The 26,610-nt window shown below is 37.6% G+C and overlaps 1 protein-coding gene across 2 annotated transcripts; it reads left to right on the top strand.

Annotated features, from left to right (window-relative positions):
- Nucleotides 1-5,191: 5,191 nt before the first annotated feature.
- LOC107788977 (uncharacterized) lies at nucleotides 5,192-26,510 on the top strand. Of its 2 annotated transcripts, XM_075231310.1 has the most exons (24): nucleotides 5,194-5,440; nucleotides 7,307-7,367; nucleotides 7,469-7,596; nucleotides 7,678-7,733; nucleotides 10,228-10,303; nucleotides 10,499-10,565; nucleotides 11,342-11,408; nucleotides 11,524-11,590; nucleotides 13,631-13,714; nucleotides 13,788-13,829; nucleotides 15,479-15,634; nucleotides 16,361-16,438; nucleotides 17,113-17,181; nucleotides 17,314-17,379; nucleotides 17,467-17,595; nucleotides 17,670-17,726; nucleotides 18,115-18,204; nucleotides 19,313-19,378; nucleotides 24,911-24,979; nucleotides 25,049-25,153; nucleotides 25,297-25,422; nucleotides 25,773-25,831; nucleotides 25,935-25,971; nucleotides 26,052-26,510. In XM_075231310.1, exons 1-24 carry the CDS (start codon nucleotides 5,276-5,278, stop codon nucleotides 26,196-26,198), a joined length of 2,067 nt encoding a protein of 688 aa, XP_075087411.1. In that variant the 5' UTR covers nucleotides 5,194-5,275; the 3' UTR covers nucleotides 26,199-26,510. The 2 variants fall into 2 exon arrangements, 1 of the variants encoding a protein (XP_075087411.1); XR_012699469.1 differs by lacking the exons at nucleotides 25,935-25,971; nucleotides 26,052-26,510 and having other exon boundaries at nucleotides 5,192-5,440; nucleotides 25,349-25,422; nucleotides 25,773-25,835.
- The last annotated feature ends 100 nt before the right edge of the window (nucleotides 26,511-26,610 follow it).

The raw sequence follows: 26,610 nt of genomic DNA, 5'->3' as shown, positions 1-26,610 counted from the left end.
GTCATCAACCTCTCCAGTCTCTCGGGCTCAAGATGTCATGAAAATCAACCCAAAAATAATAATATGATGTATCAATAAATAGCAACAGAGATTAAAATATGATATGAAATGAATGAACATGGCTGAGTGTGAAATTACAATTTGAACATATAATTCAACCATAGAAATGACCTCAGTTGGTACCAATAATAACAACATATGTCTAAGCATGATTTTTAATACGAGTCTCAGCTCAATTTTCTCTAACACGTAGAGAATATACGGATATCAACAGATTATTCAACTACACAGTTCCATAGAATTTGACCAAGTCACAATTCCTACGGTGCACGCCCACACGCCCGTCACCTAGCATGTGTGTCACCTAAAAATCAATCACATAACACATAATCCGGGGTTTCATACCCTCAAGAACAAATTTAGAACTGTTACTTACCTCAAACCGTGTAATTCTTTATTCTGCAATGCCTTTGCCTCGCGAATCGACCTCCAAACGCCTCGAATCTAGCCACAAATAATCCGATTCAGTCAATAAAAATTATAGCAATTAATTCCATCTGAAAATACAAATTTTTCATAAAAATCCGAAAATTCACCCAAAAATCGCCCATGGGGCCCACGTCTCGGAACCCGATAAAAGTTACAAAATCCGAAGCCCATTCAACCACGAGTCTATCCATACCAATTTTACCTAATTCCGACATTAACTCGACCCTTAAATCTTCAAATTAAACCAAGAGGGTTTTCTAAATTTTTCAACTTCATTCACCAATTAAATGATGGAATCAAAGGCATAATCATGGAAATTAACCAAAACTAGATAGGAATCACTTACCCCAAACATCCACGCAAGAATCTCTCCCAATTCGATTTTGTGTTATGAACTCAAAGCCCCCGTTTTGGAACTTTTAATTCTGCTCAGATATGCCTTCATCGCGAACGCGACCTCACCCTCGCGTTCGCGTAGAACAATCTGACTGCCCCTCGAATTAACCCTTTGCGAACGCGTCCCTAGCCTCGCAAACGCGAAGCTTCGCTGACCCCTCCCTTCGTGAATGCGACAACCCTACACGAACGTGAAGGCCAAATGCACGGGGTCCCCAGCTGCCTTCTCTCTTCTTCGCGGACGCATCTGACTACTCACGTTTGCGATGCTTTCTCAGTTCAAACCTTCAAATCACAACAAACAACGCTAAAATCACCAATCATACCCCAATTCAAGCCTAATGAACTTTAAAACTTCCAATTTCTACAAACGACGCCGAAACCTATCAAATCACGTCCGATTGACCTCAAAATTTGCACACAAGTCATAAATGACATAACAAACCTATTCAAATTTCCAGAATCGGATTCCGACCTCGATATCAAAAGTCAAACCCCCGGTCAAACTTCTCAAAAATTAACTTTTGTCATTTTAAGCCTAATTACACTATGAACTTCCAAATAATTTTTTGGACACGCTCCTAAGTCCAAAATCACCATACGGAGCTATTGGAATCATCAGAATTCAAATTCGAGGTCGTTTACACATAAATCAACATCCGGTCAACTTTTTCCAACTTAAGTTTTCAATTATGAGACTAAGTGTCTCATTTCACTCCGAAATCCTTTCGGACCCGACCAAACTAACCCGGTAAGTCATAAAATAACTGTAAAGCATGACTTGAGCAGTAAATAGGGGAATGAGGTTATAATACTTAAAAAGACCGACCGAGCCGTTACAAAACAGTACGTATAATAAATATAAAACTGAAGTTTTTATATACTGTTTCACAGAAAACGATGAACTTTTTATGTTCTTCAAATCGTTTCTCAATTTTAATACTCCGATGAAGTTTTTATATCTTCAAATCAGAATAGAAAAATTTAGAAGGAGTAGAAGACCACACAAGTTTTAATCTCTAAAAACAGAATACCGATTATAATATAAGAAATAATTTTCTTACGATTGTTAGCCAATCTGTATTAATATAATGAATAATGAAACAGTAAACTTTCTGAAACAGAAAGTTAGTAGCAACAGAATGTCGAAATAATATTTGAAAATAATTTTGGAATAAATCGAGCCCACTGAATGCACAGTGTGTCCTTAAGGAAATTATTCCCCTAAAGTACCCGAGGTGCCGGAATATTATCCTCCCAGGATAGAACGGTTTTAACTCACCAGTGTATTGGTACCAAAAACGCTGATGAACTTCGAACAACTCAATTGTTGTAAAACACACTGGAAAATTTTGTGCAGAAAAAGAAGAAACAATATTCCGGAAAAAAAGGATTTAAAATAATCCGGAAAAAGAAACGGACCGGGTCGCATCGCGGGTCCTGGGTTATTTCGGGTTGAATTTTCGTTAATTAATTAAATAATTGAAAGAAATTTTGTCTAAAAAGATTAATCAATCAATCTTTGACCAAACCCGAAGCCGAGCGAGCAACGACGACGACAGCGCGAGGCTTACTTTCTTTCCAACCCATTTAACACCAAGAGAAGTGTTTTCTCAATATAAGTGCATTCACTTTTCTTTGCACCACCAATGAGGGACACTTGCTCTTTCCAAAGCAAAATGGAGCTCACTTTCCCTCCACTTTCTTCCCTCTATTTTTCATTCACCAATCTTTTAATCCCAACAAGATATGGGCAGACCCTAAGCCCAGAAGCGTTTGCTCAAACATTATATTTGTGTCAAAAATTTATTAAATTTGTACAAAAAATAAATTTACAACTCAAATATTATTTCGTCGTTCTAAAATCCATAACTTTAAAATCTCGACCTCTACTCACTTAAGTATTTCCTTTTGTATTCGCATTTTATGGGAACTTGTTTTACCTTTCTTGCTTTTTCTTAATTCGAACTTTAATTCGGAAAAACTGTAGTTATACTCTTAGCATAATCAAAACACTTTGTAAATGGACGATTAAGCAACCTCAAATCTTCCTTTCTGTACTTAAGTAAGCTTTCAGGTTATTTTAGCTCTTTTTTGTCAATTACAACCTCCCAATTTTAAAAAAAAAAATCAATTTATTACGTTTTAATTTCAAATTAGTTAGACTTGTCATACGAACTCTATGTATTCGTTTATGTTATAGTATTAAAGTCCAATTTATTCAAATACCATATAATTCATCTTCAAGAAAATTTGGAATTATCTAATATCAAAGGTTCTCATAGTTACTCGTACAAACATATGCGAAGAAAAATGTTAATTAGGCCTGCTCTTAATTAGGGATGGGACAATGAAGCATGGCGATTGGCGTCGTGGCGAGTGGGTCGGTTCGGGCCTGCGGGCTAAGAGGGTTGGGACCATTAGGACCATTAGAGGTGAGCTCGTGCTGGTCTCGTGGGCCGGTTCTTAGCTAGGAATCGTTAGGACCGAACCCGTTTGGCTATTGGCGGGCCAAACGGGCCAATGGTTTTTTTTTTTTAAATAGTCGTTTGGCTTTTGAAAAAAAAAGCTGTTAGGGGTTTAAAAAATAGTCGTTGGCTATTTAAAAATAGCCTTTTAACCCCCCTAACTTAGTTTTAACCCCTTTTTATAATTACACTTTTTTTTTCTGTTTTGAACTATAAATACTCCCTCATTCTTTCATTTTCTACAAAATTAATATCAATCTATCATAATTTCTCTATAATTTTCTTTTATACTTGCTACTATTGCTTACTTTATTCCAAAAAATAGTCAAAAGATATTGAGGTTGTTACAATTTGTGAAGGTGGTGGTATTAACACCTTGTTGTGTTCATTCCATAGGAGGGAGAAAGAATAAGAAAGATATTGCCATGTTTTTTATTGCTATAATAAAATTACAAGGCATTGCTTTGAATATCTTTTTACAATTGTTTTGTCTTTAAATTTGAATTAAAAAATTAGGTCATAATAAATTTACAAGACATTGCCTTAGATATTTTTTTAAGATCTTTTTGTCTCTAATTTCTATTAATTTTTTTTTAAAATCACTACTTAGTCGTTGGGCCCACTTAGCCCACGAGGCCGACTCGCTTAGCCCGAAATCGTGAGTTCGCGGGCCCGATTCCGGATCGGTTCCTACAAAAAGACCGTTTAGCCTGTTTATTTAAGGCCCGGGACCGACCCGGGACCGCGGCCCACTTGCCACCCCTAGCGTTTGTACGTAGCAAGTAGGGGTGGCAAACATGCGGGTCGGATCGGATATGAGACATGTCAAAAACGGGTAATAAAAAAATAGATAAATTATCCGGCCTGACCCATATTTAATACGGATAAAAAATAAGTTAACCGACAGGTAATATGGGTCATGACTTTTTGAATATGATCACTTTTGGGAGAATTCCTAGTCTCTCAAACTTGAGGAACCCCCAATTTGAGGCTTTACAAATGTAAAAGTTAAACCCATTAGTTATCCAATGGTTATCCATTAGTTATTCATTTTTTAAATGGATAGTATGGTTCTTATCCATATTTGACCCGTTTTTAAAAAGTTCATTATCCAACCCACTTTTTAATGAATAATATGGGTGGTTAATTATTTTCTTTTAACCATTTTGCCACCCCTAATAGCAAGGACATGGATTTTCTAAGAAGCTCATTAATTGAAGCATGGTGATTATTTACTAGTGTCTTGCCGACACGTGAATGATAACAAATTTAGTCACACTGATCAGTATATACATTAAATTATATTAATTTATCTTCGGAAATAGATTATAGTTAACTTTCAAATACTATCTTTTAACATCGATTTCACATTCTCCTCTCTTTTTTCAACTTCAATCAATGTCCAAACGCCTAGTATTTTATGATTTTGGACAATATTTAAATTGAAGTTGAAAAAGTTTGTGTATTTGTGAAAGTTCTAAGTTCAAAATTTGAAAATCACATTAGTCATTAGGGAATTTACAATTGAAACTAATTCCAATTCACTTTTTTTATCAATTATTTGATCTTGACATTACTTAATTTTTAAAAGTGATTATTAACCTTCATTTTTTGGCTACGTTTTTAATAGCATCTCCAAGTGTGTATTTTTGTTTAATCTTTCTTTTCACAGTTATTGTTGATGATGAAGACTAAAAGTGCTTACTTTTGGCAACTTTAAGGGATCAAACCTGCTCAAGAGTATATATAAGGGACTATTTTATACCATTCCCAAAGGTAAGGGACCATTTTTGTATATTGTTCTGCAAAAAAATAGTAAAGATATCTACTGCAAAACCCCAAAATTTGAAAAGACCCGGCAGCAATTCTTGAATTCAAAATTTGAGTAAAGCAAGCAAACAACAAGGAGACGCCAATTAGCCATGGATTTGGATGATTGGGAATTGAGCGTAGAGGAACTGGACAATCTCGAAAGAGATGCCCTAAAACAAATAGCTGAGCGCAACGCATCTTCTTCTGCTGCTACTACTAGTGCCGCGTCTCTGCAATCTACACTCCCTTCTGCTTTTCCAGCTACATATAAAAGAGTCAGTTTCATTTCTACTTCGTTTTTAATCAATACCCATTTGGGAATTTTTCCGCCTTTGTTTGATTTTAATTTCTGCTAGGCATTTCTTCAAGCACATTATCTGCACCCTTTAAAATATATTTGTGATTTCTTTTGCTGCTGCTACTAGTGCCGCTTCTCTACAATCTAAACTCCCTTCTACGTTTCCAGCTACATATAAAAGAGTCAGTTTCATTTCTACTTCGTTTTTAATCAATACCCAATTGGGAATTTTCACCTTTGTTTGATTTTAATTTCTGCTAGGCATTTCTTCAAGCACATTATCTGCACCCTGTAAAGTATATTTGTGATTTCTGTGGGTGATACGATTCAAGTTGATTTTATTTTCAGAATTAAACCAACTAAATAAATTGTTTGCTCGGGGTTTCTTCCTGTCTTTCATACTGTTGCAGCCCTAAAATTAAAGGGATTTATAAAAAAAATGGTTACTCCACTAATTGTATGTGCTGAATTGTGTGACCAGATCATCTAAAAGCTTAAGCGGCTAGATACACCACTCATTTATTTAATTAGTTAGGTCCTTTTTTTATGAGGTGTCCGGTGCACCTCGACTATTCCGTAGGGCACCTGCTACCTCCGACCAACCTCCCGCAGCAACTCTGTCCATCAAGGCTTAGGAAAACGGGAAGAAATCACCTAGCGCTTCTTTTGCCTTCACTTGGATTTGAATCTCCTCTCACTTTATTGACTTAATTAGTTGTCTTAAACACGCACAGATGAGGAATTGATTCTTTTTGATGGGCCAAGAATGTGAAGACCTTTTTTTTGAAGGGTGGTTGTGAGACTTTAACTCGGGACTTCTGGAAGCTCTATTACCATATTTAACTGTGAAATGCTTTACTAGAGGGCACATCTCTTACTTAATTATGTCTTCAATAGTTTTAGTATTTTGGGCATAATTGTTGCTATAACACCGCACCTCTCAACAAAATATTTGTACAGGCTTTGCTTGACCAAGGAAAAGAATGAGACCTGCAATGTGTTTTTGGTCTACTCCAGCTATGGTGTTAAGGTTTTAGATTGAATAAGACTGTTTGACTCATTAGGTTACAGATATTTGCATGTTTTAGTCTGTGTTTTCTTGCATCTTTGGAGAATTTAGCTGTGCTGTCCATGTTATGTAACTGTCTGTATATGTGCATTGCTGGTGAGCCTTTAGCTAAAACGGTTGCTTAATATCATTGGTGTTCTGGTGATTTTTCTTGACATTATTTGTATATTTTGCCAACTAAATTGTTAGTATTTCTTTTTTGATAGTAACTAACTTATTAGAATCAGCAGACTTAACGAGAGACAAGACACAATACAACAACAACAAACCCAGTGATTTCCCACAAGTGGGGTCTGAGGAGAGTAAGATGTACGCGGCCTTACACCCTTACCCCTACCCTGGAAGGGCAGAGAGGCTGTATCCGATAGACCCTCGACCGGAAAAAGGATGAAAAAAAGTAATGGCAACAAGTAAGAACAACAACAAGACAAGACACAATAGAAGAAAAATATTTATATAGGCGATAGCGATACCAATTAGTTGGGAATATTTTTTAATCATTTTGATACATCTATGTTAGGTCCTATACTTTCTAGGAGTCTTTTAGCTCTATTAGAGATTCTTATGCCAGTAGGAAATCTAGAGAATTTCTAGTACTTCTCAATTTTTTTTTTTTTTTTTTTTTGTATGATGGCCTGTGATGTATTTTAATGGGAAATATGATTAGTGAGAATTCATATAGCCTACTCAACTTGTTTGCAACTTAGTAGTAGTAGTTGTAACTGAATTAATAGCTTATTGGGTACTCCCCGTTACTGCCTTTTTCTGTTGCAGGAAGAATCGTCATCTGCTGCACCTACAATAAAGCCTTCATCAGGGGAAGATAAGGTCTCTGGTGAGTGTTTTGCATCTCCCATCTTAAGGTGGTTATATCTGATTTTCAGATATTCCTGACTCCTGTATGCCTGTCCTCCAAACACCCTTGACAAAACAAAGGAAAAAGCTCTGCTGGAAATTCTGGGCCTCATGATGCCAATCATGTGAAACAGCTAAAAGAAAAGCGCTATGTTAAATTTTTCCTTCATGCAAGTGGAAATATTGCAGCAAAGTTTTCATATGACCAGGTAGCTGTTGGCCTACTTGCATCATGTCATTCTGATTTCCTTTTTGGCTTTTTGATACAACGTGGATCTTATCTTTACCAGATACTTGTTGAAGCTTGCCGTAAAATCCCTAAAGCCAGTTGGAGTGCTAAAGAGAGGTATTCTTGACCCATTTCCTTTTCCTTTCAAATATTTTTTTTCCTTTTCTTTTCAAATATAGTCGAATCAGGCAACGAAACTGCTGCTATGCAATACCCCCTCCCCACAACAACAACACCTCAGTCCCAAGCTAATTGGAGTTGGCAACACCAATCCTCATTTCCAATAAACCCCGAAAAAGAGGAGATATGGGAATTAAAAGTCTAAAAGTAACAAAAATCACTCCTGTTCTCTGCGACTAGATTTCACCCAAGTAGACAAACTGATAGCAAATGACATTTCAATTGTATCCTTTTCTCTCATGACCAAAGACAACCATTGTGTGGATGTCAAATATATTTGTATTCTGTGTTACCAAAAGAAAGGGAAAATGGAAAAATGTTTTCTTTTCCTTGGAAGAACTATTCTCTTATCTCTTGAACAACACCATCCTTATCACTCACATTTTTTTTCTTTTTGTTGGAGATATAATTAAGTAAATAAAAGCATACCCTCTCTAAGCGCTTAAGCTTTTAGCTGAGATGATTATACAATTCAACATGTTATTAGAGCAGGCAGAGGTCTTGAGTGCGAGTCTCACCGCCAGCCATAATCAAAAAGAATTTTCATGTGCTCATGAAAAACGATCAGGCCCACACGTGAGGGGGTGTGTTGGAGATTTAATTAAATAATTAAAAGTGTACTCTCTCTAACAGCTTAAACTTTTAGCTAAGATGGTCACACAATTTAGCACTTTTCTTTTTGGCTCTGTTGTGTTATCAACCGTTAGATTGTCAGTTGGCCAAGTATCTTAAATCATGTTGGCCAGGGTTGATTTCGAAATTCAAATGCAGTGAGTCCCTCTATATATATTGTGAGAAGGCACGGGAGAAAATATGTTATTGATATTGGATGATAAATACAATACAAGAGGTCCCTATTTATAGCTATACACTACAAGGAGATATTACTCCTCTTCCAATGTGGGACAAGACTACACTATACATATCTATAAACTAACACTCCCCCTCAAGCCGGTGCATACACATCATATGTACCGAGCTTGTTACACATGTAACTAATACGAGAACCAGTAAGAGACTTAGTGAAAATATCTGCTAGTTGATCATTCGACTTTACAAACTTTGTAACAATATCTCCTGAAAGTATTTTTTCTCTGACAAAGTGACAGTCGATATTAATGTGTTTAGTCCTCTCATGGAACACCGGATTTGATGCAATATGAAGAGCAGCTTGGTTATCACACACTAGTTCCATCTTGCTGATTTCTCCGAACTTTAACTCCTTGAGCAACTGCTTGACCCAAACTAACTCACACGTCGCCATAGCCATGGCCCGATATTCGGCTTCGGCGCTAGATCGAGCAACTACATTCTGTTTCTTGCTCTTCCACGAGACCAAATTACCTCATACTAGAACACAATATCCAGACGTAGAACGTCTATCAAAAGGTGATCCTGCCCAATCAGCATCTGTGTACCCAACAATCTGATCGTGGCCTTGATCCTCGAATAGTAATCCTTTGCCTGGAGCTGACTTTATATACCGAAGAATGCGAACAACTGCATCCCAGTGACTATCACAGGGAGAATCCATAAACTGACTTACAACACTCACCGGAAAAGAAATGTCAGGTCTAGTCACTGTGAGGTAATTCAATTTGCCAACCAACCTCCTATATCTCGTAGGGTCTCTAAAAGGCTCCCCTGTCCAGACAGAAGCTTAGCATTCAGATCCATAAGAGAGTCAATAGGTTTGCAACCCATCATTCCAGTCTTCTCAAGAATGTCTAAGGCATATTTCCGCTGTGAAATAACAATACCTGAGCTAGACTGAGCGACCTCAATACCTAGAAAATACTTCAATCTGCCCAGATCCTTAGTCTGGAAGTGCTGAAAGAGATGTTGCTTCAGATTAGTAATACCATCCTGATCATTACCAATAATAACAATATCAACATAAACCACTAGATAAATACACAGATTAGGAGCAGAATGCCGATAAAACACAGAGTGATCAGCCTCACTACGAGTCATGCCGAACTCCTGAATAATTGTGCTGAACTTACCAAACCAAGCTCGAGGGGACTGTTTCAAACCATATAGTGACTTGCGCAATCTGCACACACAACCATTAAACTCCCCCTGAGCAACAAAACCAGGTGGTTGCTCCATATAAACTTCTTCCTCAAGATCACCGTGGAGAAAAGCATTCTTAATGTCTAACTGATAAAGAGGCCAATGACGTACAACAGCCATGGACAAAAAGAGACGAACAGATGCTACTTTAGCCACGAGAGAGAAAGTATCACTATAATATTAGGAGCAGAATGCCGATTTTTAGCTAAGATGGTCACACAATTTAACACTTTTTTTTTGGCTCTGTTGTGTTATCAACCCTTAGATTGTCAGTTGGCCAAGTATCTTAAATCATGTTGGCCAGGGTTGATTTCGAAATTCAAATGCAGTGAGTCCCTCTATATATATGTTGCAGGTTATGGATGTTTCCTTTGTCATCGTTGTCCATAGCAGAAAAAGTTCTTCGTGAAATTTCAGGCTCCAATTTGGAGGTGAGGAGTTGAAAATTCTTTTGCTCTCCTCATATCACTTTCCCAACTTCTGATGAGAATACAATAAAAATTAGGAGTTAGCTTTGGTGGACCTTGTGCATATGTTTTTTTCCATAGAATCGGGTACTTAAATATCTTGAATCTTCTTTGGCTCCATTTAATTAAGCTAATGTTGGTTCATCTTTAACATGTAAGTTGGAGAATTTAGATCCTCTGGTACAATGTGCCGTTGCTGCTGCTTCTACGATGCCTGACCTTCGAGGTAAATTTATCACTGCTGCTCTGCTAGACTACTGCCATGGAGATTCCATGGCGATGCTTATCATGAAATAGATTATCAAGAAATAACAGAAATGAGTTGGATTTTTAATGCAATTTTCTATTAGGTGCTTGCTTTGAGATTATTGTGCAGAGTAGATAGTAAATTCAAGAATTAGACAATGTTTAAGTTGAACAGCTGGTTCAACGCCACCTTGAACAAATTCTTTTATGCTGGTTCTTGTGTCATTTTAGGCCCATGTATTGCCGTCAATACCTATTAGACATTCATTTCTCATGGTATGTATTGAATTTGAGCATCCAATCCAAAATCTTAAGGCAATGGGTGGAGTATGTCAAGACCTTTATACACCTTTGTGATCCCTTACCCAATTAATTTGAGACAATTATGTAACTGAACACCTTTCCACATATACTGACTTTTGGGTTTACAGGTGAAATTTAACAAGACTTACGAGTGTGAGAAATGGCTTAGCACACATTTTTGTACCGCGTGAAAGAATATGAATATCTAATCCAAAATCTGAATGCAACGAGTCGAATAGTCTTAGTCCTTCATAAACACCTTTGGTAGCTCTTATACAATTCGTATTAGAAGGGTCATGTTAGCATATTTTCTGTCTATTTCCTAGAATTGATAGGACATCTTATCCTCATCTATGTAGCACCTGCTTTTGTATATCAATAAAACATTCATTTTGTATAAAAGAGCAGTTCGTCTAGCTTTGTATGCATATTTAGTTTTTCTCTTTTCACCAGATCATTATGAATTTATTCCAAATAATATTGAATCAAAGCTGATGCCTTTTCAGCGTGAAGGGGTCAGGTATGTTATACAAAGTTTTTGAGCTTTTCCTTTATTAGTCAATTTGATCTGTAGGAAGGGCATGCTGTTCTTTGTTCTTTGACTAAAAAAGGAGGTATAACATTTTTCTGTTTAGATTTGCATTACAGCATGGAGGGCGTATCCTATTGGCCGATGAGATGGGACTTGGAAAGACTCTTCAGGTTTTGGCTAAAACTATGTCAAATTGAATGTTAGTTTAGAGTCATTTACCTGCTACATGCTGATATTTTCATATAACAGCAATATCAAGTTAGTAGTAATTTTAATGGTTATTCATTCAGGGTACAGCATTTTACTGGTTATGGTATTGTATTTTTTTTTTCCTATGATGTCATACTTTAGGCCCTAAGTTCTAGCTTGATAGCTTGTTGAGTTATTAATTGTCCGGCATGGATGATATAAAGGGTTCTAATGGACCCCACCTTGCCTTAAAAATTGGTTTGGACGTTCATATTCTTTTACATAGTAACAGAGCCAACCTATGGTAAGCCGTTCTCGTACCTGTAAGGCCGTGTTAAAAATCACGCGTAAACCCCAAAATGAGGTTATAAGCGCTGGAGGGTTGAATTGTTTAAGGGCTTCCAAAATGGTTTATAAAGGTCTTGGACCAATGCACCCATTGTCTTAAGGTTTTGGGTTTAATGCTTATATTCTTTCATATATCTAATAATATTTAATTCCGGTGGGGTATTGGTTTTATTGGTATCCTTACGTCCGTATGAGCATTTGCATTACATTTATCAAACAATAAGAGATACCTTATGATGCCACAACTGCATCCGTATAACTAGATCTAACTCCACAACCGCTACTGCAATCATTATCGTATAGTAATAGTTAAATAATTTAGCTTTTCAACCAATTTCATTATCTTCCAGGATTATCTAGCAGATCATCTTAATCAAGAACTGATTTTATCTTCCGATCCACCAGAGTGTTTAGGGTTTCAAGATCAAACTTTATCCTTTGTATAAGATTTCCTATGAGCAATATTTGCAAAAGCGCATAATTTGTCGAAGCATAACGAGTCAATGGGTCGCTTTTTAGGATTAGACCTGTGTGCTTTAGCGAAGTGACTGTTTCAGGCTCAAAAGCACAATGTCATGGCATCAAATATGTGCGTGTTGAACTGTTGGAAAAAAAATTCTCTTTTAAAGAAAAAATAGTGAATAGGACGAGAATTTACTCAAATTTGAGTCAACAATTGTGGCTCATCTGCAAGCTTCGACATTCATGTACTTCTTCTTCTACTGCTGCTATTTATATTTGGATTTCCGCTTTAGTTCTCCTGTCTTTGGGTTATGATTATGTTGTTATTTTGCTCCTTCCTTCTATTAGTACTTATTTATACACAATAAGATAATTCTGTGGATTGTTTAACTTAAAAATAGTACCACTTGGCTTCTCGTTTAAACCCTCATCTGGAAGTAAAATTAAAAGGCATTTGGTATTAGTGAATTTCAGCACATTGTAGGCCCAAGAATCCTAAAATAGGGCCACGATGAAATAACATTGTGAAGAAAAATTGGAAGGCTTTTCAGCATTAGAGAAATTCAGCTCATTGTAGGCCCAAGTAGGAAACAAACCTTTTAACTCTTTCCTAGTGCAATTGAAGTGTCACCTTCCTCCTGTTGCTTGTAATGCATTGTTCTTGGTAATATTTCTATTTCTATCTGAGAAAAAAGGAAATAGCAAATAAGAGCTTTACAAAATTATGGTTACCTAGGTCTTACTCTTACCTATAGATATCTTCTGCCAGAAGACTCCAAAACGTCGCCATCTATCGCTGTTTCAATATGTTGTCCCTGTTTTAAAATATCTATTGCCGTTGTGTAATGACTAGTCAGACCTTGTTCTTGCATTACAACCCAAAATCACTTTGTCAGATCTTTTTTTGCCTTCAACTATGAACTTAAGCTGATTGAGAGTCAGTGTTGACAGTTGATAGCCGACCTAAATATGCCTTATCAAAAGTGATCATTTTTGTTTCTCTCAACTATATTTGACATAGATGATTTTTGATTTTCAGCTAGCATGTGTTTTACACACCTCAATCCGTAACTGATACGCATAATTATATGACCAAATGTGTGACATACTTATAATCAAGTTTTTTTTTGGTTGGGATTTTCTTTGACATGGATCTTTGGTTGCCCTATCTCTATGTATCATACATGCTTTATTTCTTTTCACATTTGCAGGCTATCGCTGTGGTTTCATGCATCCGCGAATCATGGCCAGTTCTTGTTCTTGCTCCATCTTCCTTACGGCTTCACTGGGCTTCTGTAAGTCATGGTAATTTTTGTGTATTATCAGGAGTTTTTGCCTTACACTCACTGTTTTTGGTGCTTAATGCAGATGATTCAACAGTGGCTGGATATTCCATCATCGGAAATACTTGTATGGTTCAATAACTTTTTTCCTTTTTTTCTTTTATAGAGAAGTAAGTTGCTGATGATTGGGCTGTGAAATTTGGAACAGTAAGAATGAAATTAATGTTTCTTGATGTTTAGCATTGTTCGATAGCTTGAGATCTAAATATGATGATTTCACAAATATGTATAGTAGTATCATGTCGGTTGCTGCCTTAGTATTTTACAATTCAATTTGTGGAGTTGGTTATACTTCAAATTTAGCTCTATGCACTCCTTGTTTTTACATGAAAGAATTCACCCGAGCTCTTAAATCCTCAATTTCACTTCAAGTAGAAGTTTCACATTTTTGGATATTACACAAGGAAATAAGGTGTAAATATCATAATAAAGTTAATTTAGTCTGGTATTATAGATATTTACTATATTGCACTAGATTTTGGGATAATTAAAGATGTTAGATAATTAGTATTTCTTGTTCCTGTACTTAAAATTTGAACTTTCTTCATATATGATTAAATTGGTTAATCACTTAAAGAGAAGTTGTATTTACTAGACAACAACTATGCCTCAATCCCAACCAAGTTGGGGTCGGCAAGCTGTAATTACTAGAAAATGAAAAAAAATCATAAAGGTTTTTGGTGAAAGTCAAGGATGGGCCCGAGGTGCCAATCTGAAAAATTAATGTTGGTTAACCTAATTAATATGGTTTAATTTGTTGTATTTCCGCCTAATAATTTGAGTATTCCTTTGTATTCTTAAAATCAAGTTATACACAAATTAGTTCTCTTCATCAATAAATCTGACATTGTTCCTCATTTCTCAAACTTTCACCATAAAAACTATTCTGTGAACTGGCTTTGCTTTTTCTACCTCACTCCATAGCTTTTTGATTCAACTTTCAAATTACTTTGTAAATATTTCTACTGCAGTTTCTTGTTAATGGATACTGAATAAAATACCCTCAACAATAAGTAAAAGAAAGCTTTCAAATTACTCTGGCCAAATTTCACGAATCTCTATCGCTGAGGCAACAACAGTGGCCAAAGGGTTTCCACGTGGAAGACAATGGCTCGCAGGGTCAGACCCCCATGTTTGGTTCTCCATTTCCAGCAATAGCCATGCTCTCCCCTTTTTTTGACACCTACTTTCAGTTCAATCTCCTCTGTGAATCAGTAGTCAGTGATCTGGACTGCAGACTTCATCAATGCTTTCTTCATTTGGTATTAAGAGCAATCTTTTGTCTTGGCAAATTTCTGTAAGGCCATAGGTGCCTTCTGTTCTTTTAAGTTCATTCTACAAACTGGACTGCAAATATCATTGTTCCCTCCAATAGAAATATTTGTCGTGCCCTATCTTCTTTGTCTACCACAATGTTATAGAAGTAAGAAGGCTAGTTTCTAATGGGCCATCTTTTTAACTCTGGTTCAAAATTTTCTAATGTTGCACCTTAAATTATCGCAGAATCTAATTATGTTACTGCCTACTTTGAGGTAACGTATGAGAAGCTTTTCATTGCTATTTAATTACTAGGTTAGTATAAGTTGATTAACATTTCTATGTTTACGTGCAGTGGAACCTTAAAGAGAAAGTGCCTCTAGAGAGTGCATTCAATGTAATGTTACAAACAAGTTGCATTTCAAGTTCCCAGATAATTAATATTTTTCTATTACACAGGTGGTTTTATCTCAATGGGGTGGTTCAAATAAGGCAGGATTTAAAATAGTGCCTTCAAACACTAAGAAGTCCGTTCACCTTGATGGTGTGTTCAACATAGTATCGTACGACATAGTCCCTAAGCTTCAAGATCCACTTATGGCATCAACTTTTAAGGTAAGTCCAGTACATTATCTACAGGATCTGACATCTGCTGTAATTCAATTCCCTAATACCTGAACAATATGAATCCTTAGTAACTTATCTTTTGATGGACCTTGACGCTATACTCGACATGGCTCTGTATATGTGAGTGATATAACATGACTGAAAAGTTAAAACACCTTTTTTTGTTATCTGGATTTTATTCCATTCTTATTTGCTTGGATACCCTTTTGTTATATAACGGTTGCACACCAGTTGAAATAAATTGCCGTTTCATTTGCTAAGATAATGCTCTATAAAGTGTATTAGAGGTGGCTCCTCTTTATGATCTGTGGAGTACTTAGAGGAAATGACAGATGGCTTCTTGAAGGGCTGAAAAACCTATCCAGGAAATCAATGAACCTTTCTGTTATCTGGATTTTCTTCCATTCTTATTTGCTTGGATACACTTTTATTTGCTTCAACAAGAATACTTAATTGGTTCACTTTCTTGTGCTGCTTTTATACCTTTCTTTTAACAACTTTGAAAATTTTTGAGCTATCGAAAAGACAATTCGAAAAGAATGATAGGAAATACAAGAGGCTTAAGATCTTCAGTCTTTGGATGTTGATACTTCTCTAACCTCTTGATTATTGTGTTTATAACTTTATATTAAGTGCTTTGTGTTGGATATCCCCTAATGGTTGGCATTTTCATGCTACTTAATGACTGTTATCCGTGATGATATGTTTATTCAGGTTGTTATTGCAGATGAATCACACTTCTTGAAAAATGCCCAAGCAAAAAGAACCGGTGCTTCACTTCCCTTATTACAGGTCTGCTTCCTTTCTTTTATAAAGAAAAGGTCTGTGTGCATTCTCACTGTGTTCAGGTGTGGGTTTATTCTATAGAGTTCTTACTCAATGGTAATGAATGTATTACTTTTTTCCAAAAAAAAAGGAAAAAAAGAAGATGGATATATCACTGTAGTTACTTGTGCTCGATACATGGAGGCATCTCTTGATACTTTTTTACAGTAACCTTCATCCATCTAAAAAAAAGTAAATGGAAAAGAGGCACACATCAATTAGTCCAGTGCACCACCCTGAACTGTATGCAATATATATATATATCAAGATACAGTTCACAACAGAGAAGCTCAACTCATGGTTATCAAGTTGACAAAATTTAGGTGAAACTTCAAATCTTCTTTTGTCTAAATCTTTCTGCAGTATTAAACATATCGAAATGAACAAGAAAGAAAAGAAACAAAAGTATCAGTTGGCCTCTGAACAAATGGCTCTTTGAAAACTTGGTGGAAAATTGGTTGAATACTCCCATCCAAGTTGATGAGCATGGAAGAGAGATTAAGTGGAACAGAATTGACTGGGTGGTAGGGTTGTGGAAACGCTTGTTTCTTCCATATATTGGACCTTAGCTCCAACATTTTTTACCAAATCTATAAATGGAAAGGAGTGGTTCTGATAAACTTACATTTTAACCACTGCAGAAAGCTCAGTATGTGATATTGCTCAGTGGAACTCCTGCTTTATCAAGGCCAATTGAACTATTCAAACAGGTATACAATATATTGATCAATTTTTTTTTTATTGGTACTCTGCGTACAGGTCTTAACTGCTATCAAGTTTCAAATAGAAGGGAAAAAAATTATTTATTGGGGGTTTGTGATCTAAAACTGTGTGCTTGACAGCTGGAGGCCTTGTATCCTAATGTATATAAGAATGTGCATGAATATGGCAACCGCTATTGCAAGGGTGTAAGTCAAAACTCCCCTGCATCAGAAGCCTTTTCTGACATCTTACAGCAATAAAGAAGTGCTCTAACAGGTTTGCTGACATTCTAGGGCATCTTTGGAGTTTATCAAGGTGCAAGTAATCACGAAGAGCTGCACAGTCTAATGAAAGCAACGCTGATGATTCGGCGACTGAAAAAAGATGTTCTTTCTGAGCTCCCTCAGAAGCGGAGGCAACAAGTATAAACTTTGGACTTACATTTTGGTGGTTCTGGCCATATGACTTCATCTCATTCTCTCTCACTTCGTTACAGGTTTTCCTAGACTTGGGGGAGAAGGAGATGAGACATGTTAATAGTCTATTTCGTGAGGTATTCTTGTATACCTTTGTGATTATACTTTATTGGCCCCTTCACACCCAATAACTTGAAGGGGACTTTGAACCAGAAATGCTGTTTTTTCTGTTTTTTATTATCTAAGTTTATGCATTTAATGACCTTTAATTATTCCAGTTAACCTCCTTTTGACTTTTCAGCTATGAATACTTTAACGTCTCTTGTGGTACTTCTCACTGGAAACTTATTATTATTCTTGAAACTTCCTTTTTCTAATTTGAATTTAAAGAAATGGATTTAGAGAAATATATGATGCTTGATAGTCCGGTTCAAAGAATGTAAAGAACTGTCTTTGATAATGATGCCTGACGGTCCTTGATCTCTGAGGAAGCGTAGTTACTTAATCTAATGTTGCATCATGTAGTTGGAGGTCATTAAGGGGAAACATAAATTAGCTCAGTCCGAGGAGGAGGCTAAATCTCTTAAGTTTGCAGAGAAGAGCCTCATCACTAAGGTACATCTGCAAAATTTGGATCATGATTACTTATTTATTTCTTTTTTATCAGTTGGAGAGTTGAGTGCTATATCAAGGATTCTTGAAAATTATACTGATCTTATCCTGGTTTTACTACATGATATGCTTCTCTTTGCCTCTTGCACCTTGAGCACTTGGCTCACAATATATATCCATTTTCTCCGAAAACTTCTGCTGTCAGAATAGTGCTCCTGTGTGCAGGCCGATTGAAAAACTTTTCCTCTTTGTAGGTAAGTAGACCACAAATAAATTAGGAGTTTATAAGAGAAATTTGCAGTTAGAACTCAAGTCAAATTGGGGGACGGCAACAATATTCTGTTCTGGTATGACGCGCTGCTTGGGGCACACACCTAAGTGTTTTTGTGTAAAATGAGCGGTGTGATTGATGTAGAAAGCATAATGAGCTTCCTCAGTCTCCTAGAGTAATAGGAGCTGAGTTTTTGTGACCTTGTTGTCAAATCCATGCACAATTGTCCTATAAAAAAGTGACAACTACTAAAAGGTAATGCTAGAAGAACAGACCATCCAAGAAAATAATGGTAAAACCACCTAAGAATTATCTGCGGTCTCAAAGATCTTCATAGTATCTGGTACATAGAAAGTGTTGTTTGAAAAAAATTCATGTTCATGTTGGCTAAGTTTTATTTGATCAACTGGAATACCCACAGATTAATACAATATGAGCTGAATTGCTGTTGGCCCGATAGGATAGAATAATGCGCATGAAACTTTTATTTGGAGAAGTAAATGTTATAGTTTACAGAGAGCATGTACTGGAATAAACCTGAAAACCTTCCATTAGTATTAAATTACTCTGTCACCTTGTGTTAACAGTGCCTAATCTCAGACATCTTTTACCTGCATGCTGCCCATACTTCTGGGGCTACGTTAGATTTCTCTGGGCACCCTATTTCTTTAATTGCTGGTGCGTAATAATTAAATCTGACAAATTTGATCTAGGTTTCTTACATTGCTCACTGCCATTTTTTTTTGTTTTTTGTTTTTGTTTCTAAATACTTGATTTGGCTGCATTGTGTTTACTTTTTACCAAAGTTTTAAACCCTATACTTTGCTTGTTGGGCTGCAGATTTACACTGCCTCTGCTGAGGCCAAAATTCCAGCCGTTTTGGATTACCTAGGAACCATGGTTGAGGTATGGCCTTGGTTTCTTCTACATCCTATGTATTCAGAATACAAAGCGAAAGCATCTCCAGCTGCTTTGGAATGTTCTTTCTTTACCTTTTTCATCACGTTGGATTAAAAAACAATACCATCTGTAAGGGAGTGCAAAAGGAAAAGGAAAAGGAAGCACTATTCTCATGTTGAAGAGCAAAAAAGGAAGATAAAATCAGAAAATATTGGCCTTTGAATTTCTTTGGAAATTAGAAAGATATTGCCTTTCCATTATGTGAGAAGGCACGGGAGAAAATATGTTATTGATATTGGATGAACAATACAATACAAGAGGTCCTTATTTATAGCTATACTATACAAGGACATACTACTCTTCTACCAATGTGGGACAATACTACACTATATGCATGCTGTAAACTAACACTCCCCCTCAAGCAGGTGCATACAAATTATATGTACCGAGCTTGTTACATATATAACCAATACGAGGACCAGTGAGGGACTTGGTAAAAATATCTGCAAGTTGATCATTCGACCTCACAAACTTTGTAGCAATCTCTCCTGAAAGTATCTTTTCTCTGACGAAGTGACAATCAATCTCAATGTGTTTAGTTCTCTCATGCAACACCGGATTTGATGCAATATGAAGGGCAGCTTGATTATCGCACACAAGTTCCATCTGACTGATTTCACCAAATTTCAACTCCTTGAGCAATTGTTTGGTCCAGACTAGCTCATATGTTGCCATAGCCATTGCTCGATATTCTACTTCTGCACTAAGACCGAGCAACTACATTCTGTTTCTTGCTCTTCCAGGACACCAAATTTCCTCCTACTAAAACACAATATCCAGACGTAGAACGTCTATCAGAAGGTGATCCTGCCCAATCAGCATCTGAGTATCCAATGATCTGCTCATGACCTCGATCCTCAAAGAGTAACCCTTTGCCTGGAGCCGATTTTATATATCGAATAATGCGGACAACTGCATCCCAATGACTATCACAGGGAGAATTCATAAACTGACTTACAACACTCACAGGATAAGAAATGTCAGGTCTAGTCACTGTGAGATAATTTAATTTTCCAACCAGCCGCCTATAGCTTGCAGGATCGCTAAGCGGCTCCCCCTGTCCTGGCATAAGTTTAGAATTCGGATCCATCTGAGTGTCAACAAGTCTGCAACCTATCATCCCCGTCTCCTCAAGAATGTCTAAAGCATATTTTCTTTGAGAAATAACAATACCTGAGCTAGACTGGGCAACCTCAATACCTAGAAAGTACTTCAATCTGCCTAGATCCTTAGTTTGGAAGTGCTGGAAGAGATGCTGCTTCAGATTGGTAATACCATCCTGATCATTGCCAGTAATAACAATATCATCAACATAGACTACCAGATAAATACAGAGACTTGAAGCAGAGTGCCGATAAAACACAGAGTGATCAGCTTCACTACGAATCATGCCAAACTCCTGGATAACCGTGCTGAACTTACCAAACCAGGCTCGAGGAGACTGCTTTAGATCATAAAGTGACCGACGCAAGCGACATACAAGGCCACGAGACTCCCCTGAGCAACAAAACCAGGTGGTTGCTCCATATAAACCTCATCCTCAAGATCACCGTGAAGAAAGGCATTTTTAATGTCCAGCTGATAGAGGGGCCAATGACGAACCGCAGCCATGGATAGAAAAAGGCGGACTGAAGCCACTTTAGCCACGGGAGAGAAGGTATCACTGTAATCGAGCCCAAATATCTGAGTATATCCTTTGGCAACAAGACGGGCCTTAAGTCGATCAATTTGTCCATTGGGACCAACTTTGACTGCATAAACCAAACGACAACCAACAGTAGATTTACCTGAGGGAAGAGGAACAAGCTCCCAAGTACCACTTGTATGTAAAGCAGACATCTTGTCACTCATAGCCTGTCGCCATCCTAGATGAGACAACGCTTCACCTGTAGACTTAGAGATGGAAACCAAGGACAAAGAAGATATAAAAGCATAATGGGGAGATGACAGACGATGATAGCTCAAACCGACATAATGAGGATTAGGGTTAAGTGTGGTCCGTATACCTTTCCGAAGTGCAATCGGTGTACTAGGAGCAGGGTCCGCAGCAGGAGCAGGGTCAGGTGCAGGACGAGAACCAGTTGGGCCTGATGGAAGACGCAAACGACGATGATAAGTCAAGAGTGGTGTTCCTGTGGCTGGGGAACTAGGGGGAACAACACTAGACTCCTCAACGGTTGGTATGGATGAAACCTCTGTGGTCGAAGGTGGAGGAGGAGCTATAGTAAACTCCTCAAAGGTCGGTATAGGTAAGACCTCAGATATATCATGGTGGTCAGCAGAGGTAAAGAAAGGTTTAGACTCAAAAATGTGACGTCAGCTGACATAAGGTACCTACGAAGATCTGGAGAATAACAACGATATCCCTTCTGAACACGAGAATACACACTTGAGAGCACGAGGAGCTAACTTATCTTTCCCAGGGGCTAAGTTATGAACAAAACACGTGCTCCCAAAAACACGAGGTGGAAGAGAGTATAAGGGTGACTGGGGAAACAATACTGAATGCGGAATCTGATTCTTGATGGGAGATGAAGGCATCCGATTAATCAAATAACAAGCTGTGAGAACTGCATCGCCCCAAAAACGCAACGGAACACGAGATTCAATTAGAAGTGTGCGAGCAGTCTCAATAAGGTGCCTATTCTTTCTCTCAGCAACCCCATTTTGCTGAGGGGTATAAGGATAAGATGTCTGATGAATAATTCCCTGAGAAGTCATAAACTGCTGAAATTGAGAAGATAAATATTCTAAGGCATTATCACTGCGAAAAATGCGAATAGAAACACCAAATTGGTTTTTGATTTCAGCACAGAAACTCTGGAATAAAGAAAATAACTCAGAACGATCTTTCATTAAGAAAAGCCAAGTACATCTTGAATAATCATCAATGAAACTGACAAAATAACGAAATCCCAAGGATGAACTGACTCTACTAGGACCTCATATATCAGAATGAACTAAGGAGAAGACAGACTCTGCATGACTCTCAACACTACGCGAAAAGGAGGCTCGGGTATGTTTCCCAAGTTGACACGACTCACAATCTAATGTAGACAAACTAGATAAACTAGGCACCATCTTCTGAAGTTTGGATAAACTCGGATGTCCTAAACGTCTGTGGATTAGATCTGGAGGATCTGTAACTAGACATGTTGTGGAAGGGCTGAGTGAGTTAAGGTAGTAAAGACCTTCTGATTCACGTCCTGTACCAATTGTCTGTCCCGTACTGCGGTCCTGCATAATAAAAGAATCGTCAATAAAATATATACCACAATGGAGGGCACGAGTCAAACGACTAACAGATGCAAGACTAAAAGGACAGCCAGGGACATAAAGAACGGAATCTAGGGTGATAGAAGACAAGGGATTAGCTTGTCCAACTCCTTTTGCCTTAGTTTGACATCCATTGGCTAAAGTAACAGTGGGAAGAGACTGTGAATATACAATATTTGACAAAAGTGATATATTACCAGAGATGTGATCAGAAGCGCCGGAGTCCATGACCCATGGGCCAAGAGTGCTAGACTGGGAAACACAAGCAAAAGAATTACCAGTAACAGAAGTATCAGTCTGAGCAACTGAGGCTACTTGTGGAGATGTCTGCTTACTTGCTCGATACTGAAGGAGCTCATTATATTCTTCTTTAGATAAAGAAAATCCTTGGTTACCTGGAGTCTCGGTCTGAGCAATGTAAGCATTTTTGGGTAAACGACCATGTAAGGAATAGTACATTTCACGAGTGTGTCCAAATTTGTGACAATAAGAACACTTGGGTCTAGATCTTCCAAAACGACCTCCTCCTCGTCTATGCTCCATAGTTTGAGATGCCTGAACATCCATTGTCTGGGATGCAAGAACAGAGGAATCAAGTATCTGTGATGAGATCACTGGTGGACTTGGTGCTGCAGCAAGGCGGAGTAATCGAGAGAATAATTCATCAACTGTCGGGACAGACGGACTAGCCAAAATCTGGTCGCGTACTGAATCAAGATCATTAGGAAGTCCAGCGAGGGTAAGAACGAGAAACATCTTCTGTCGCTGCTCTTGTTGTTTTTCCACACTAGCAGAAACTGGCATCAACTTCTCAAATTCCTCCATGACTGCCTGTACTTGACCCAAGTAAGTAGACATATCCAATTCCTGCTTCTTTAGGTTTGTCATCCGCGATATCACATCATAGAAGCGAGATATGTCATTACTGTATAAGGTGCGTGCCTTTGCCCAAATCAAATAACATGTCTGGAATGGACGAAACAAGGGCATCAACTTGGAATCAATAGATCGCCACAAGATGCTACATAACTGAGCATCGATTTTTGCCCAAAGTGCTATTGCCTTTTCATCTCCATCGCTAGACTGTTTGATTAGATGATCTTGAACACCTTGACCTCTACACCATAACTCGACAGATGAAGCCCAAGCTAAGTAGTTTGAACCTCCCATTAAAGCTAAGTAGCTGTCGGAAAAAACTCAAAGTTGTCGGAATGAAATGAAAACAGTAGGAGTAGTATCGGAATTACCAGGCGACCCAACTGTTCTGAAGGAAGATTTTCAAAAAAATGGCCGAAAGTGGTCGTACGCGCCGGCGCGTGAGCTTCTGGTGGCGCGTGGAGGCGTGTGAGGAGGCTGCTGCCGGAGTTTTTCACTGGGGTTTGGTCGCCGGACAGTGACGACTTTTGTGGTAGTGTTGGATTTTGCACAACACTGACAGAAATGAAGCAGATAGAAAACAGCCTTAAAAAATTCTGATTTCTCTTTCCCGGAATCGCTGGAATTTATGCATAGCGATTTCTCTTTCCCGGAATCGCTGGAATTTATGCACAGCGATAAGTCTCTCACAATTGCTCTGATACCATGTGAGAAGGCACGGGAGAAAATATGTTATTGATATTGGATGAACAATAAAATACAAGAGGTCCTTATTTATAGCTATACTATACAAGGACATACTACTCTTCTACCAATGTGGGACAATACTACACTATATACATGCTGTAAACTTTCCATTAGATAGAAGAAAGGGAACTCCAGTATCAGATACACAACCTACAGATAAATAAGGATATTGGAAGCGCTGTTTTAACTCGATGTGAGTTTACTCGACGTGAGTTTACTCAAAACAACCAAGTTGCAACTTGAGGTCTAGGTGTTTGAGACCTTACTAATGACAACACAGGTCAATTAAAACTTGTCTGATGTACAACTTCTCATATAAACTAATTTTCGAGTCAAGTGCGAGTTTCAAGTTGTTAAGTGATGCTCGTAAGGTCCTTGCATCAGTTCCATTATTTACACCAAAGAGTGCTCTGTCACGCAAAAAGTGGCTGTCGTTTTATCTGACACAGTGATTTATGTTTTGTCTATAGAGCAGTTGCATGTCTTCTCCAATATGCCAACTTCTTGCTTCTTCATATAAGCTTAGATATTCTTCTTGTTCTTCTTGGTGTAGTAACTGTAGTTTTTTCAAACATACAGGCAGACTGCAAGTTCCTGATATTTGCGCATCATCAACCAATGATTGAGTCGATACACAACTATTTACTTGTAAGATTTGCATGTTTTAGTTGATTTTCGAGAATTGTAGACTATTTGAACGCTCCCCTTGTTTTGCAGAAGAAGAAGGTTGGTTGTATTAGGATTGATGGCAGTACTCCATCAGCATTACGACAAGCACTGGTAACGGATTTTCAGGAAAAAGAAACAATTAAGGCTGCAGTGGTAATGCCATGATCTATTATAATTAGTCAAAGAAACTGTGTAATTTGACCATAGGACTGGTTTCCTGGTTGATCTATAAATAAAGTGAGAAAGTGAGATTATGCAAAATGGGAAATGATATTGTTATAACTGTTGTATTATAGCTATCCATCAAAGCTGGGGGTGTCGGGTTAACATTAACAGCAGCAAGCACAGTGATATTTGCAGAATTATCATGGACACCAGGTGACCTCATTCAAGCCGAGGATAGAGCTCACAGAATTGGCCAGGTGAGCAACATAATGTTAGATAACTTTTTGAAGATATTTTTCGTTCCTGAATTATTTTCAAATCCGCAAGTATACCTGGGTTGGTTTGTTGGGTGTTAAAGCAAGCTGCTGTGATTCATTAGCACTTAATGCAACCAAAAATAGGAATATAAAAGGAGTATAAGCTGGAAGACACTGATTCGTTTGCAGTATTTCGCTATTTCCTGTCTGTATTCCAGTAATTTTGGTTTAAATAACGACTACATTATGGATGTCTCTGCATGTTAAGTTAGCAGACTGCAGAGCGTTAATTCTATAAGAAATCAATATATTCAGGAGTCAGAACTTTAACGGATGTGCTTCCTTTCTAGGTGTCCTCTGTCAATGTGTGTTATCTGCTGGCAAATGACACTGTTGATGACATTATTTGGTACGTTCCCTTAATTACTAATAGAGCTTTCTAATTTATTTGACAGTGAACATGCTAAGGTAGAAGTTCTGATGTAATGGCTATTCTTATGACTTTTGTACAGGGATGTTGTTCAGAGCAAGCTGGAAAATCTCGGACAGGTCTTCTATTTAATTCTCTATTGAATACTTGAGGTACAAAACTAGCACCCTGGCTTATAAATTTACAAATGTATATGCAGATGCTTGATGGCCACGAGAAGTCCTTGGAAGTTTCGACTAATCAGTCCTACAGCAGCCCTTCAAAACAGAAGACCCTCGACTCCTTCATAAAGCGGTGTAATTACTCACCACCTCATGAGCCCAGGAAAAAACATTGTCATCAGTGAGCAATGAGCACTCAAGAACAAATATTAAATCCCCGTCTCGTATACACATTTGAGGATATCGGGGGTATGTATATTCGACGTAAGTCTGTGAATACTTGTTTAGCAGTAGTATGGAGCATTCCCTCAATTTGTTTAATAGATGTAGAGCCGTTAAAGATGCAGCTGAGGATAGTAATATGCTTTGTTTCCTTTTTGGGCTATAAAACACGTTTTCAATTTTGTCAACTATGTTATTACCTTACTGTCTCCATCTCTCGGATATACAATGTATGTACATTCAATATCAATCAATCAACTACGCCTTAATCCCTAGCCTGAGATGTGTTTTTGATCTCTTATCCCCCTCCCCCCCCTTATTTTGTTAGCTATATCGATTCTTCTGACATGCATAAATTAAGTCAATGGTAAGAGA

The sequence above is a fragment of the Nicotiana tabacum genome, chromosome 15, assembly GCF_000715075.1.
Source record: "Nicotiana tabacum cultivar K326 chromosome 15, ASM71507v2, whole genome shotgun sequence".
Lineage (NCBI taxonomy): Eukaryota > Viridiplantae > Streptophyta > Magnoliopsida > Solanales > Solanaceae > Nicotiana > Nicotiana tabacum.
This window is presented reverse-complemented; position numbering and strand designations above follow the sequence as displayed.